Source organism: Sus scrofa, chromosome 6 (genome assembly GCF_054392235.1).
Source record: "Sus scrofa isolate SSC_HxYL_T2T_F1_AM1 chromosome 6, Sscrofa_HxYL_maternal_Yorkshire_Landrace_v2.0, whole genome shotgun sequence".
Taxonomy (NCBI): domain Eukaryota; kingdom Metazoa; phylum Chordata; class Mammalia; order Artiodactyla; family Suidae; genus Sus; species Sus scrofa.
Genome location: NC_139388.1, coordinates 154293360 through 154310474, shown reverse-complemented (window position 1 = coordinate 154310474; position 17115 = coordinate 154293360). Strand labels below are relative to the sequence as shown.

The 17115-nt window shown below is 35.6% G+C and overlaps 1 protein-coding gene across 9 annotated transcripts in view; it reads right to left on the bottom strand.

Annotated features, from left to right (window-relative positions):
• The window catches only part of DOCK7 (dedicator of cytokinesis 7), a 225956-nt gene that overhangs the window by 68962 nt on the left and 139879 nt on the right, over window positions 1-17115 (bottom strand). For 3 of the 9 annotated variants that reach the window (XR_014808113.1, XM_021096544.2, XM_021096545.2), the window contains exons 23-30: window positions 11992-12084; window positions 10699-10788; window positions 10325-10360; window positions 9643-9738; window positions 6213-6353; window positions 6000-6113; window positions 4153-4323; window positions 1976-2115 (exon numbers count right to left, since the gene is read on the bottom strand). Coding sequence is in view for 8 of the 9 variants with exons in the window: in XM_021096544.2 (XP_020952203.2) it covers window positions 1976-2115; window positions 4153-4323; window positions 6000-6113; window positions 6213-6353; window positions 9643-9738; window positions 10325-10360; window positions 10699-10788; window positions 11992-12084 (881 nt within the window). In the remaining variant the exon portion in view is untranslated. The remainder of the gene's footprint in view (window positions 1-1975; window positions 2116-4152; window positions 4324-5999; window positions 6114-6212; window positions 6354-9642; window positions 9739-10324; window positions 10361-10698; window positions 10789-11991; window positions 12085-17115) is intronic. The other 6 variants (XM_021096547.2, XM_021096548.2, XM_021096549.2 and 3 more) reach the window with 3 other exon arrangements.

Genomic DNA, 17115 nt, shown 5'->3' with positions numbered 1-17115 from the left:
TATGTTCGTAAGTTGTTATCAGAGTGATTTTTTTCAAACAGTGGATCCTGCCCCCAGCACATTATATTCATTTATCAATGGCAAAATATAAGAGTGGTGGCAAGCAGGGGTGTGAGGCCCAGAGTTTCACACACATAGTCTATTTACTCTCCATACTCCAGTGTCTATACCCTAAACCCATCCTACAGAAAAACCCATTAAGCAGCCCTTCAGAAACCTACAGTTCTGCAGAGCGCTGTGTGAAAACCTGCTTCTTAAAACTATATTCCTAACATTCTGAGAAGCTGCTGTTATTTAAAAAACTCACGCCTTTCATTTGCAGATCTCACCTTTCACAAAAGCATTAACATATCCCTCTTGCTAAGACCTTTACCAACCTCCTCTTCCATTTATTCAACAAATACATCATAGGATTCTTATAAAACCTGCTCAAAAGTATCTCCTGTTGTTCTCTGGAGCTCTGACTTGAGATTAAACTGCATTATAAACTCCCAATAATCCTATTATGAGAAAAGTTGGGGGAGGGGAAGCAATGTTCCACAAATAAATTACAGTCATAGGTATTTTTGACAACAGCTGTTAAGACAGGCCCTATAGGGATGCTACATCACAACGTATTTATAGAAAAGCTATGTCTATAAATCCCAATCATTAGACAATATACTCTTCTTACTATATCAATTTCCAAAAATTCTTTAAAAGTGTACACAATTTTGGATACAACCACTATGGAAAACAGTATGGAGGTACCTCAGAAAACTAAATATAGAACTACCATATATGCCAGCAATCCCACTCTTAGGCATATATTCGGACAAAGCTTTCCTTGAAAAAGACTCATGCTCCTGGATGTTCACTGCAGCACTACTCACAACAGCCAAGACATAGAAACAATCTAAATGTCCATTGACAGATGAATGGATTAAGAAGATGTGGTATATATACACAATGGAATACTACTCAGTCATAAAAATCAAACAAAATAATGCCATGTGCAGCAACATGGATGGAACTGGAGACTCCCATAGTAAGTGAAGTAAGTCAGAAAGAGAAAGATAAATGCCATACGGTATCACTTATACCTGGAATCTAATATACGGCACAAATAAACCTTTTCCATAGAAAAGAAACTCATGGACTTGGAGAACAGACTTGCAGTTGCCAAGGGGGAGGAGGAGGTAGTGGGATGGACTGGAAATCCGGGCTTAATAGATGCAAACTATTGCCTTTGGAATGGGTAAGTAATGAGATCCTGCTGTGTAGCACTGGGAACTCTATCCAGTCAGTAATGTTGGAGCATGATGGAGGATAATGTGAGAAAAAGAATGTATATATGTATGTGTGACTGGGTCACGTTGCTGTACAGTTGAAAATTGACAGAACACTGTAAATCAGCTATAATGGAAAAAACAAAAATCATTAAAAATAATGAATAAATAAAATTTGGTTAAATTATGAAAAAAAGAAACAATAAAAAAACCATTCAAAACTGCTAAAAAAAAAAAAAAGTGGACACAATTTTGGAAGTTTTTAAAGTCTAAGGATATTTGTTTGTAGGGCAAATTTTGAAGTAAAATGCTCCATAGTATGATGGTAAATAATAAACTTTCCTGACAAGGAATTAAACAGATTAGTTTACTTTCCTTAACTTTTGAGTTAAGGCCTGCTATAAATCATCAAATCTAAGAGTTCACCTGCTAATATGCACAAACATTTATGTAAACTAAGAAGGAAAAAAATGCTACCATCTAAACCATGATACAACACGGATTTCAAAACAAACATCAAATTCATAAATGACAAAAATTATCTTTCCTAAAACTGAAAAAATATAGAAATAATATGACTATGGAACTTAGTGAACAGGAAGTAGAAGAATGGTATTCTTTTGATTCCTAGGAAGTTAAATGGGATACTTCTGTCCCATAGCACAGAATAAAACTGATGCTTACAAGGCAAAAACTGATCTACTCACCCTTCTGCATCAGGGTCTAAAATGAGAGCCAGCTCTGTTAACACAAGTCCTGCCAAATAATGCTGTTGGCGGAAAGGCACAGACAATTCAAACATATTCGCAATCTTCTGGTCTTGCACATTGGTGGAAAATCCAGAACTCTGTTTGGGAGTTAGGTAGAATCAAACTATAAGAGCCATGCAACCAATACTCTCTGAGCGTTACAACAAATGAGATATGAGCACGATCTGAAAGTGAGATAAACTTTTATATTACTATTGTTTATATTACTATATATTACTAATATATATTACTATATATTACTAAGTTTATATTACTATTGTTAACACTGGAGAAGGTAACTCCTATTACTTTGGGTACAGTAAACTATGATAAAACAACATCTTTAATTATTTTCAATTTCCTTTTTCTCATATTAAAATTCTTCTATCTGCTTTTTCCTTTATACTTTTGGTCACTTAATGTTTTAATATCATACTCTGAAGAGAAAAAAGGAACTAAATCCAAATGATATATTATGTACTCACTGCTAAGTATAAAAGAAATATTCACAGTCAAGTCTACTGGTTTTCCAGAGAAATTTCAAATACTAATAAAGTTGTTTTTCAGAGAAAATACTATCGAGAAAATTCCTATAATTTTGTGGTACAGTTACTGAGTTTTTACAAGTTTCTTTTAATACTGCAAAATAGCATCCTCCAAGATAGAGTTCAAGGCGAGAGTGAACTCAAACCTTATCACCCTCTAATCCTTATTCAAGATCACCCATGTGAGGTTTCTCAGAAGAGCAAACTTCAGATTTATTTATGGAGGAATCATCTTACTAATAAGTATATAAAACTATTCCTGCCCCCACACTAAACAATGATGTCATCTATGAGAATCTGAAAATTAGGCAGTTAGATGTGAAAGTAGGGAACAAGACAATGAAAGACATTCTACTAATTTCTTGGCTGAAATGAGATGTCTGGCATGGGGTCAGGTGTAAACAAATGTGTTTCACTAAAGGTTTAGGGAAATGCACTTATGATTAATTTGTCCTTGACTGTGTTGTCCCATCTTTGGCAGAGGATAGGGGAAGAGCGCAAAAGACTAGCCTCATTCATTACTGGAGGAAGTGTATGCTAGTCAGGTAAAAGTATGTAGGAATAGGCTGGTCCTTAAGAATTTTTGCAAAAGGAAAATGAAAAGTGGGGAATATTCTCTGATGTTTTCCAATCTTTCTAAGTAAAGTTTGAAATCTTCTTTATCAAGCATCTGAGGTTAATCTAGGTCTAGAGAATCGCATTCAGGAATTAACTATCTCAAAAATAAACTTACAAAGAGTTCAGATCTACTCTGACTTTAGACATTAAGAACTCAAGGAAGTAGCTTGCCTGCCTCAGGAATTATATAGCCCCTTCCCCCCAACCCCGCCAAAAAAAAAAAGTTTCACTAGAGGGACAATTAGGATTGTTCTCTGATACAAAACCAATAAAATCCCTTCATTTCAATCTGTATGACAGGACACATAATAATTGCTACCATAACCCTTTGTCATCTTTAGAGAAACTACTAGGCACACTATGAAAACCCATTAACATCCATCTAGCTTCCTCTGGGTTCTCTGGATACAAGAGAAGCAGGCAGGACTGTACTCCAGGATTGTACTGCAGTCTGACTTGTTTCTCTGCTAAATTATGCTTCATTCCCCTTCCTTTCCAAGGTACTGATCCCTAATAAATATCCTGCACCCCAAACTCAGTCTGTGTCCACCTCAAAAAAAAAAAAAAACCCAACTTGTGAAAACATCTGAAGTGAGTTTATGTAGGTGAATTCACTCACAAGTGCATAAATCAGTAAGAGGAATGTAACACCGTGATTAGAACTTGGGCTCTAGAATAAAGCCAACACATACTGAGTTTTGAAACCTAGCTCTGCCATTTTTTACTGTGTGACCCTGGCTAAGTTACTGATCTCTCTGTGTTTCAGTTTTCTCATCTGTAGAAGAGGGAGAATAACACAACTTACCTCCTCAAGTTGCTTTTAGGAGTAAATAATTAGCATAACAAAGTACTTAGTATGGAGCCTATCACACAGCTATCATTCAATGGTGTTACTTATCACTTTTTCCAGTATCTAGAATGCTTTTTCACAAATGTGGGCTTTGAAAACTTTTTTTCATACATTTTGCATACCTGAGATGTTGCAGAAGAAACAGAAGGTGATGGTGATGCAGGTGGAGTAAGCAGGCTGCAGGGTAAGTTTAAGGTAACATAGTGCTCATGGCTACAGATGATTCGCAGAAAATCCAGTCTCAAGGACACCAGGACACTTGGATTTGGTAATGAATAAAGCTTTGAAGATACCTTGTAAGCATTGCAAAAATAAGAGAACACAAATTGAACACACCATTTCTCTAAGACCAACACCAGAATGACGGATTAAAGAATTAAAGAACAGGAGCTCTTATTGTACCTCAGTAGGTTAAGGACCCAATGCTGTCTCTATGAAGATGTGGGTTCTATCCCTGGCCTTGCTCAGTGGGTTAAGGGTCTGGCGTTGCTGTGGCTGTGGAGTAGGGTGGCAGCTATAGCTCTGATTCAACCCCTGGCCCAGCAACTTCCATATGCTGCAGGTGTGTTCGTGGGGCGGGGGGGGAGAATTAATGAACAGAACTCAGTAGGTAGTTCTGGGTTTTGTGGTTTAAATAGCAGTACCAGTTTTTCCGGACTTAGTGCTAAAATAAAAAATTTAGAACTACCAGACTTACTGAATAAATCCACTGATTAAATGCATTTTTTAAAGCCATATTCTTCTATTTCCAATATAGCATTAATATTTGCACTTCTCAGAGAGAATCTTGATGAATAAAACTATACCACCAAAATAACTTCATAAAAGAAGGTACACATTCTTTTTTACAGCACCCTGTGCTAACCTATATTTATGACAGTCTACTTTCCCAACTACCTATTAGCTGCATGAGGAAATGTATACAACTGACTTATTTTAATAGTTTTAGCAACCCTAGGGTCCAGCTCTATGTTTGGTAAATGTAGGAGGCCAATGTTTGAAGAATAAAGACAGGATAGGTTTGGGGCACAATAAAATATGAACTTTGGGGGAAAAAATAAAAATGATAAGTACTGCAAATGCTTGCAAATAGGTCCGTGCCCACACATAGTTTTAAGTTTTCTATTAAAAGAAACATACAATAATGGCACCCAATAGAACAGATCTTCAAAATTCTAAGTATCAGACCGCCAAATAGCATTTTCAACCAGTAGTTCTCCCAAACTAATCTGTGGATCAGCAGGGAAGTGCTTTATAAGCACCGTGTCCTACACTCCTCGCCTCCAACACCAAGATTCCAACTCCTCAATAATGCTGGGATTACAGAGATCTGCATATTTTTAAGCTCCTTTGAAAGGTAATTTTAGGATGATTATACAGCTCACTACCCAAATGATCAATCAGGACCAATAACTAATGTATTCTAAAAGCCAGGTATCATTGATCAGCCGATTTAAAAAAATTAAAGCAAAACCAAATGCTCATAGAAAAGAACCAGGATACTTTTACTTGGAACTTGAATAAACGTTTGCCCATGATTCTAAACTCTACAATGTCCAGGGTTCATCATGAGGAGTACACAGCAAAATGAAACTGCTTTAAAAATCACTCAAGATACACTAAGTTGGGTTAGCTGCTCATTCAGTAAAAATGCTGCTCTTACATGGCATCTTGGGGTGGCATTATATGCAGACTACTGAATTGATGGTATACTTCTGAATGAGAATTAAAGAATCACATGTAGGCCAGTGTAACCCAAGACAAAGCAACTATACCGACAGCAGTCTGCCATAGTTCTGTGTCCTGAGAAAACAAATGTAATTTATTTTTCACTAATAAAAATATGAATACTTTAATAAAAAAATCACTATATAAATGTGTTCTTGAAAGTCTTTTAGCTCCAACCCTAAAAAGAACAAACACAGCATTTAAATTATTTGATTACTAAGTATTACTAATTATACATCACCTGTTTATAACAGGTCTTGATAAGGCTGAAGACAAATCCTCTGTCCATAACAGACAACAGATCATTAAGAAAGAATGCAAGGCTTGTGTTGAGTCTCTCAACCATTTCTGTGTCCTGGAAAAGAGATTTAAAATGAAAAACAAATAAAAGATGATAGTTGAATGTTTGCTTGAAAGATGGACTTCGTTTTAAAAAATAATACGTTATCTTTACCTTCTGAAATCGTGAAACTATATCACTTGCAATTGTGCTGACAAGAGCAGCAATATCATCCATGAAACGTTCTGGGAAACGACTTTTCCTTGGTGCATCAAGTTTATCATTAAAGTATAAATGGTGCACCATGCTCTTTACCTGAAAAAAGAAGTAAGCCTTGAGTGGAATTTCTTAAGGATATAATTAAAAGTCACAGCGACTCAACATTAGGGCTATTTTTTTCAACATACCATGTGATTTAATAGGTGGCTAAAATACTTTTAGCCCCTAAAATAGTTTGAAAAAGTTCACGTACTATTCTGTAAATTCCTTTAGAGGAATACCAAACACGATTCAACTCAATCACTGTATTTCCTTCATGAAATTATCCTGGCTATCAATGGGGAAAAAATTCTGGGTATGTCAACAGAAAAAAATTACATCCTTTAAAAACTGTTTCAAATTAAATCTTTCTGGAGTTCCCGTCGTGGCGCAGTGGTTAACGAATCCGACTAGGAACCATGAGGTTGCGGGTTCGGTCCCTGCCCTTGCTCAGTGGGTTAAGGTTCCGGTGTTGCCGCGAGCTGTGGTGTAGGTTGCAGACGCGGCTCAGATCCCGCGTTGCTGTGGCTCTGGCGTAGGCTGGTGGCTACAGCTCCGATTGGACCCCTAGCCTGGGAACCTCCATATGCCACGGTAGCGGCCCAAAGAAATAGCAAAAAGACAAAAAAAAAAAAAAAAAAAAATTAAATTTTTCTAAGACTCAACAATTGTGCCATTCCATGTCCCCCTAAGTGTAAGCCTTGAAAGGTTAGAAACTTTGATGGCACTGTAGTATCTTTAGCATTTAGTATCTAGTGACAAATGGTAGGTGTACATTTAATGCTGAGGACTACATGCTAAGAATAAAATGTTAGGTAAAAATTAATTTCAATTTACAAAATGCTTTTAGATATAGATTCTTACCACAACTATGTGGTGACAGTAATAACAAACTGTGAATTCAGGGAAATTAGAGCCAAGGTTTTACTATTAGTAAATAGCAGAACCAAGTCTTAAACTGCACCATTCCACCATTCAACTATATTACATTTAAGAAATCGGAACACACATGTTAACACTATTTTTTTAAAAAGTCAAAATTTTGATCTTATGTTAAAAGCACATGAATTATATTTGCTGTTTATTCTCTAGGGGAAAAATGAGCTGCTTATCACTTATACCTGGTGCCTGATTTATTTAACCGTTTTTAGATTAGTAAATCTCTAGAAGAAATGTCTTTTTAGAATTTAGTTTCTGGTATACACAACAAAGTCATTCAGTTATAACATCTATATCCCTTTCTATATTTATGTCATTATGGTTTATTATAGGATACTGAATATAGTTCCCTGTGCTATACAGTAGGACCTTGTTGTTTATTTTTATATAGTAGTTTATATCTGCCAATCTCAAGCTCCTAATTTACCTCCCCCCAACCCTCTTTCCCCTTTAGTAACCATAAGTTTGTTTTCTATGTCTGTGAGTCTATTCTATAAATAAGTTCATTTGCATCATATTTTAAATTCTACATATAAGTGATATCATACTTACATACTTATTTGCCTTTCTCTTCCTTTTTTTTGTCTTTTTGCCTTTTCTAGGTCCGCTCCCCCATGGCATATGGAGGTTCCCAGGCTAGGGGTCTAATCGGAGCTGTAGCCACCGGCCTACACCAGAGCCACAGCAACGCAGGATCCAAGCCGCATCTGCGACCTACACCACAGCTCACGGCAACGCGGGATCCTTAACCCACTGAGCAAGGGCAGGGACCGAACCCGCAACCTCATGGTTCCTAGTCGGATTCATTAACCACTGAGCCACGACAGGAACTCCCCTTTCTCTTTCTTACTTCACTTAGTATTATAATCTCTGGGTCCATTCATGTTGCCACCAATGGTATTATTTCATTCTTTTTATTTATATATTTATTTTTGCTTTTTAGGGCCACACCAGTAGCATATGGTAGTTCCCAGGCTAGGGGTCAAATCAGAGCTACAGCTGCCAGCCTATGCCACAGCCACAGCAATGAGGGATTCAAGCCGCATCTGTGACCTACATCACAGCACACAGCAACACCAGATCCCTGACCCACTGAGCGAAGCCAGGGATTGAACCCTCATCCTCATGGATACTATCAGATTCGTTTCCACTGAGCCAATACAGGAACTCCCTATTTCATTCTTTTTTATGGCCGAGTAATATTCCACTGTACATATATAAACCACATCTTCTTAATCCATTCATCTGCCCATAGACATTTAGGTTGCTTCCATGTCTTGGATACTGCAACGAACATTGGGGTGTTTGTATCTTTTCAAACTAGTTTTCTCCAGATACATGCCCAGTGGGATTACTGGATCATATGGCAACTCAATTTTTAACTTTTTAAGGGACCTCCATACTGTTTTCCATAGTGGCTGTACCAATTTACATTCAGTACAGGAGAATTCTCTTTTCTCCACACCTTCTCCAGCATTTATTATTTGTAGACTTTTCAATGATGGGCATTCTGACCAGTGTGAGGTGCTACCTCATTGTAGTTTTGATTTGCAGAAGAAATTCGTCTTATCCTCAATGTAAGTAAAAGTCAATGCTAAGAATGACTCTATGACATCCTCTGGAACTTCCCATTGTTTCTTTTCTTTCTTTTTCTCTCTTTGCCTTTCTTGCTGTTGTTGCTGTTTTGTTTTCCTCTGTTTCTTATTTATTATTTTACACTTTTCTTGGAAGAAAAAGTTTTAATGATTTCAGCTTTCTAGAGGCTGGAGAAGAAGGTCCCTAGTGCCAGAGTCTGAATCACAACTCTGCTTGTATACTTAAACAAGTTGCTTAACCTCTCTGAGCCTTGGTAATAATCCCTAGCCCATAAGTCTGTGCTACTACACTGTAAGTACTTAACAATTGTATATATGTGTTTATGTCATTGTATAAATATTTATCAAAATACTAATTACTCATTCCTTTTTAACATAATTTACTGAATAAGAAAAAAAAAGTGTTGTTGTTTTTTTATTGGCTGTAACTGGCAGTTCCCTAAGACTTTTCTAACCATAAAAGCAGTAGTTATCTATACAGCTCTTTTTATGTTTGCTGTGAAATCAACAGTACTGCCAATGTACCCTAGCATGTTCAGACCAAGAAGAACAATTCACAGGTTTCCTTTAAAAAGATAGCTAGCTTCTGCAATCAGCCCTAAAAATATAGTTAAGATCAGCTTTACAACCTCAGCTAAATTGTGCTGATTATCCACAATATTTATTTAGAGATAAGCATATGTAATTTTGTCTTGGAGGCACATGTAAAACTGTAAGATGGGCAACAGAAAAAGATGTAGAATAAAATAATGAGCTAACACAAAACTGTTCAATAAGGAAAACAATATTAAAGAATGTGTTAGTTGGCTCACCATTAATTCAAAAAAGAACCAGGCTTGTTGCAAAGCTGATTCCCGAACGCTGCCACTGCAAACAACCCACTGCAAAGCCAGCTCCTCATGAAAAAGCTATCCAGAAGTAAATCCAAAGTTATTATCAATGTCAAGTCTGCTGATAACACAAACCAAATAATAATGCAACTACAAATGAAGATATAATGAGAATAAGCAAAATAAGGCATGTGAACCATTCAATGATGCAGTGAGGACATCCATTAACGAAATGGCTATTTATACATGTAAGACAGTGGCATGTTGAACAGCTGAAAAAATTACATGTTATCTTGCAGTAAAATGTAATTTTAAAAGGACAGGTGGGAAACAGCCTCCTAAATTGTACCTGCAAACAGAAATTACACCAAAAACTCACAATTACAAATAAAATCTTGTTTCTGCCTTACATACAGATTTCAACATATGCAAATACATTCATGAACTTTGCTGGTACAATTTAGGAAATACCTTTAAAAATTTAAACTTTGATATCAGCCGTTAATTTTTAAGATTTCAAGTATTTAAAGTCTTTTTATTAAAATAGCAGACATTTCCTGCCTTGTAATGGATATGCATACAAAGCATTTGCAAAATAGTGTATATTAATATGAAAAAGGACTAACAAAACTGTGCATAAGGGAAGCAAATCAACATATCTTACTAAGAGTGATAATTTTTCTAACTCATCTTCCTTTCCCTGGAGATTTAAAACACAAAACAGAAGCCGTTACAGAAACAGAATTAAGAGTTGATACATTTTTTTTTTTTTGGTACTAAAGTTTGACGATCAAATTTAATTCACTAAACTCTAAAAACAGTCAACCTCAAAGATATAAACATTATAATAATGTAAAAGAGCCTACACTGGAGATGTATACCCAAAAAGGCATCACACAAGCAATGCTTGCTCAAATGTATTTTTAAGCACAGTGCAATTATTGTAACATTTCATACCAGTTATGTAAAGTAATTTTATAGCCACTTAATTACTGGAATTATTTTCCCCCTACATGTTTTGTCTTCATATGAATCTACCTTTTTAGTTGGTAGGCGTCCCGTTAATGTTTGTAAGAAACTTGACGTCTCTGTGTGCGAAGACATACGATTACAACTTCGATCCATAGCCTATGGAGTGAAGATGAATGAATGACAAGATAACATTAAAATTCACTGTGGATGACTTTGCATCTCAAGGATTACATACAATTTTTTTGAATAGAGTTTAACTGTGGTTTCAATAACCATCTATTTTATTGCTGATCTCATTTTCACCATTTTAACCCACTTTAATGACAATACATTAGAAGTATTAAAATGGCGTCTATATAGTTTTAGTCTTTAAAAAGTTTAAGTATTTTAATGATTAGAATAAATTCAGAGTGCTGCAAAGAATGAAACTTTTTATCTGTGTGACCTATATACACATGCACATATATACAGTAAGAAAATGTAAAGAAGAAAAAATATACTTCTCACTGGTCTCAGACCAAAAAGATCAAGAATTTTATATTTAATTTAAAAAGTACAAGTTTAGAATGCTTTCATTTTTCACTATCATTAAAAACTATAATTCAACTTTGCTACATCCTATATTAAATATAAATCATTTATATTAACAAATTCACAATTAAATTTTTTTCTTCAAGAACGAGAGCATTTTCCTCCAAAGCCAATACACAGATGAGAAGTATATCTTGAGAAATCATGCAGTATTAGCTATCAGGCAATTGGACTTAAGTAAGCAAAACCTAGTACAAGTAAGTTAGAACAAATTTCATACTTTGCAACACAGTACAAATTAAAACAGATTTTTGCTTCTGGTATTTAATTTTAGAGTATGGGGATGATATACTGTTCACATTTCATCTCAGGTGATTATCAATATTTCTAGTCAGTGATTATGAAGGAAATGACAAGACAGTAAATGCTAAATGAAAATGATACAACAGCTATATTTTAAGCCAAAAGAAAATGGAAAACTGTCAGGTTTTTTTCCACACAAAATTTTTCAAAATTTCCACAGAAGATGTGCTATTCCCAAAGTAGGAACTGTTATCAAAGTCATCAATTGCATAAGCAGCAGGCACTGAAACATCAATGGAGTGTACAGGGAGGGAAGGAGGAGGAGACAGGAAACAGGAAAGCAGAGTATTACTGGTGCAATTGGTGTATTCATGCATAGCAGTTGGAAAATGTGCTAAGTAAACAAAAATACACACTTTTTAATGATTAAAAAGCAAGCCACTGAAATCATAGTATATACTAAAAAGTCATGTTCTAAAGGGAAACATCAGCAGCCAATAAAGAAACCTCTAATATAAACACCACCTGTGTTGATTCTGTACTTGGACTGGGGTTGGATCCCCATGGGGCAGCTTTTGGACCACCAGTGTTAACCCAGGAATTGGAGCGATCTAAACCCTAAGCATATAATAGAAAGCAGTTGGAAAGGAAAGAAATATTACATGTGGCATGCTATATTCTTAAAGAAAACTAGACTTTCCAATGCAAACATGTTTTTAATTAGTACTGTTAAAGCAACCAAAAATTTTAGGCACCTATAGAGTATTAGTTCACCAAAATTATCTCAGTACATAACTTTAAAAAAAAAATCACCAAGAAAAGTATAGCACTTAAAGGTAACTTCTCTTTGTATAAAGGTATCACCTTGAAGCATTCATAACTAAAGTTCCCACAGCACCATCCCCCCAAACTCTCTTTAAAGATGGTACAAGTTAGCAATAGACAATTTCCTGTAAATCTAATGTGGGTTTAAAAGAAAAAAATGGAAGAAAAACATTCTATTCTTCTCTAAAAAACTTTAATTTTATCCCATCTGTCATCAACTGAAAACTTCTGTATAGTGATAAGCAGATACCATTTGAATTTGCCTCCTCTTTCACTTGGTTTTAGGGATCAGCAGGAGAAATTCAGTAAAAAATTAAGAAAAAAAAAAATTCCACAAAAAAAAAAGAAAAAGGAGTTCCCGTTGTGGTGCAGTGGTTAACGAATCCGACTAGGAACCATGAGGTTGCGGGTTCGATCCCTGCCCTTGCTCAGTGGGTCAAGGTTCCGGCGTTGCTGTGAGCTGTCGTGTAGGTCACAGACGCGGCTCGGATCCTGTGTTGCTGTGGCTCTGGTGTAGGCTGGCAGCTACAGCTCCGATTCGACCCCTAGCCCGGGAACCTCCATATGCCGTGGGAGCGGCCCAAGAAATGGCAAAAAGACAAAAAAAAAAGAAAAAAAAAATTCCAATATTTGCTCCTTCCTTCAAATGATTGATTTGGGATTGTGCTTGTTGAAATTAAACAAGATGGGCCTCTATTTTACATAAAAATTATAAGGAAAAACATTATGCTGGGGTTCTCTACAGGAATTATATCTTCACCATCACTATCATTAATTTAAAGTTAATTTGATACACTATTAATGTGTATGTACAGAAATACATCTTCTCTGAAAGAGGTTATTATGATCCCAGGGAAGGGAACTGAGTCTTCACCTCAATTTCTTAAACCTGACAGGTCATGAGAATCACCTCAATTATAAAATTCAGATTCTGGGCCCTACCCACAGAAATCCTGATTCAGCAATCTGGACGAGGGCTTGAGAATCTGCTATAGAACTGAGCTAGGTATAATGGATTTTGAGAGGACTATCGAAGACAACCCAAGACAAGCTAAAAACATCAGGGCTTGAGCATGAACCCAAACCAGAAAGCACCATAGAAGGACGGGTGAAAGAAAAGACAGAGCAGCAACGATGGTCATCAACTCCATACAGACATTAGTATCACCTGGGAAGGTTAAAGACAACAACCACCACAAACGTTTAGAGGTAGGGCCCTACCTCTAAACAATTAAATAAGAATCTCTGGGAAGAGGCCCATGCATCAATATTATGGGATGGAAAAGAGTGGGGAGAAGGAAGGTAAGGAGGGAAGGGGGGGAGACAAATATTTCCCACTTCTTCTTTATTTTTTCCAAAAATACAGAGACATTCAAATGATACAATAATTACTAAGTCCTCATTTATGACATTGAATAGCACAAGGTGAGAGTTAAAACTTCAAATCCAGTTAAAAGTTCAAATCTACTGCTTAATAATCATAAAATCCAGGATGAGTCATCCAATCTCTTCTTTGGTTTCTTGGCTACAAAATAGGAATAACAAGGTCTCCCTCACATTGTAAGGATCAAATAAATAATGGAATTAAATCACTAAGTACAGCAGCTCAAATATTGTAAACTCTTAAAAAAAGAAAGCCAGTGGCCAATTATTTTGTAAGGACAATGATTTCCATTATTCAAATGTCATAAAGCTAACAGTCCTTAGTTAAGCAAATTCACTAATAATATTTACTAATGTAATAACTATGTTTATGTATCTCCAACAGAATCGATTAACCAAACGTGTGTATGTGTGCATGAAAGGCTGTTATATTAATTCAGGAAAAGATGATAGTAGTTCAGTCCAAATGATAGCATAAGAGGTGGTGAGAAGAAGCTCTGCCTTTACATATACGCAAATCTAAACAAAAGGCTTTGGAAAAGGCAGCTGAGTTTACAATTCCAGAGAGGTTTGTACTTAAAATATAATTTTGTGAGATGTCAGCTTAAAGTGTTATTTACAACAACAGGACTCCAGAAGATCACCAAATAAGTAACTGCAGAGAGAAAAGAACACAAGACAGAGAAAATAACAACAGAGGCCTGGGGCACTTCCAAATTAAGAGATGATACAATGAGGAATCTACAAAAGAGACTTGAAAACGTATAATCAGGAAAGGAAGAAGAAAATCAAGAGTACAGGGGCCAGGAGCCCTGTACACATAATAAATCAAGGAGGAAGAAGAATCTGAGTGTGCTAAAAGCTGCTGTAAGGTAAAGGAAGTCAAGCGTTGAGAATTAATCCTTGGATTCAGGAACATGGAAAGCAATGGGGATATTGAGAAGGGCAGTTTAGGCAGAAGATCAAAGAATATGTTTGAAATAGGCTAACAGGATTTAAAGAATGGGAGTAAAAGAATTGGAGACAGCAAGTACAGAAAACTCTTTTAAGGAATTCTACCTACAAAAGGTAGCAGAGAAAGGTCAAAGCAGCAGAAATACCAGTGAGGAGATTCTTTTAAGAGGGAGAATTAACAGCATGCCTGTATGTGAATGGGTTGATTTAGTAGATGGGGAGAAACTGATGATGTAGGAGAGAGGAGAGAACTGCTGGAGTGAGGATCTTGAGTAGGTGAAAGGGGATGGGAGGTTGCATACAGAGGGGATGGATTTAGAGTAGTGGATAGTCAGTCTACACAGAGTTTTAAGTAGTAGGTAGCAGTAGATAGTAGTACGATGGCGAAAGTTAACACAAGGTTGCTTTGATTTTTTAATGAAGTAGGAGATAAAGTGAGGAGGATTCGTGGGGAACTGTTACAAGGCCTGCGGTACAAAAGAATGCAAGAAACCTTTTTCTGGGGAAATGGGAATGTAAATGGAATAAAGAAATGTAGTATAATTGACTGAGCATCAAGGGCTCTCCTGAGGTTCATGGCCTTTAATTTCAAATGCGATCAGTCATCATGGCATTTCTCAAAACACGTTTAGTGGCATAGGAGCTGACATGACACAGGCAGTCAACTGGGTTCAACTATGGTTAGAGGTTTGTCTTAAGTACAATAAAGCAAGAGAGAGATAATGGAAGTGATGTTGGTTTATAATAGGAATAATTATAATGACTGATCATGGAATTCAAGCTGACCAAACTGGAAGAACATTAAGGGTGTGAGGTATATAGCAAAAAGGTCATAGGATCAAGTGACTGGAGGTTGCAGGGGTGTAAAGCAATTGTTGAAGCTGGGGTCCTAGACAGAAAAATATGAGCTAATGGTGAGAAAACAAGATACACGACATTGAGATTATGAGGGTTCGTCATGACAACACTACGGGTATCACCACCATGGCTGAAACAGGCTGAAAAACAAGTCATTAAAGAAGAGTTTCTAGAACTTCCAAGCCAATAAAATCAGAATAAATGAAGAGCAGCTATAAATAAACTTCAGATTCCTTACAATTTTGCAATGAGATAAAAATTACATACCATTATTACTAGGGATTATGACTAAAGGATAGCCCAAAATGAAGGCAGCTATCAAAAATTATGTAATCAAAAAAAAAAACCACATAAAAACCACTTAAATAAAATCTGATTAGGACAAGGCTGTGTCATAAGAAATTCTCATCTTATGATGGCTTTCTCAGAAGTTTATACATATAATATCAGAAGCAAGTTTATGTCATTATTAGGTCCCATTTTATGAACCACTACAAAAAAGGCAAATAATCATTCCAATATATGTAGACCTTTGATCTAAATCTTAATGTTAAAAACTATCAAATATATCATCTGTCACAGGAAACTCTAGAATTATGCCAAATGAAGCATAATGCAAAGCTTACAGAAATTAAAAGATGTTTCAAAAGTAGAACCCTGAAGAAAATGTATCTACTTAATGGGAAAATTTCTTATAACTCACAAACCAGATTCATTCTACTGAAGAACTGTACTTACAGTGTTAAATTATGCGGAGTATTACCTCTATTACAAAAAGAAAATATCAAGAACGAAGACAAAGATAAAAAACGTTTTCTTAGACATGTTGGGGGAGAAGAGCCTTCTCGGCAAGTCTTATATTACTCGGTTACTCTGCAGTATCTCATGTAAATATATCTGCACATCATTCTCTCAGAGAATTCACAGAAAGTTTGTGAGTTACCCTTTGTTTAATTAGGGTAACCTTTGTTTAATTAAGGTAACATCTATTCAGATCTTTAAGTTATATTGAAATTCATGTTTATTAAATTATAAGTCTACAAAGTATATTTTTGATTTTTGAGAAATGACGTTAAAATATATTTTGATTTGTGAGAAATTAAAAATGAACAATGCCCAAAGTTTATTAAATGTTTCTGAATGTAGAATTTCTGTAACTGTATTAGTAGATTTAAGTAGTTCTGATGTGTTTGATCACTATGCAAATTATTTCACATATTCAAACTCAGATCGTTTAAAAAAGTTCCATTATAGTTAAGGCTAAAGTTAAATACAGACTCCAGAACAGATTTACTAATTTTTCCTCATATCCTAATTAACACACTAAAATGCCAAAGAAAAGTCAGCCATGATTTCATAACAATCCTTTACAAAGCAAAAAATATATTTAAAATGGTTAGGTCAAAACCAAACATGATGTGATTTCTTGTCCTTAAGTCTTACTGTTCTATTTTCCAGTTTGACTTTCTTTTTTTTAATTTTTTAAAAATTTTATTAAGAGTATAGTTGATTTACAGTGTTGTGTCAATTTCTGCTATACAGCATAGTCACTCAGCCATATATATATATACATATATACACACACACATATATATATAAGCCATATACACACACACACACACACACACA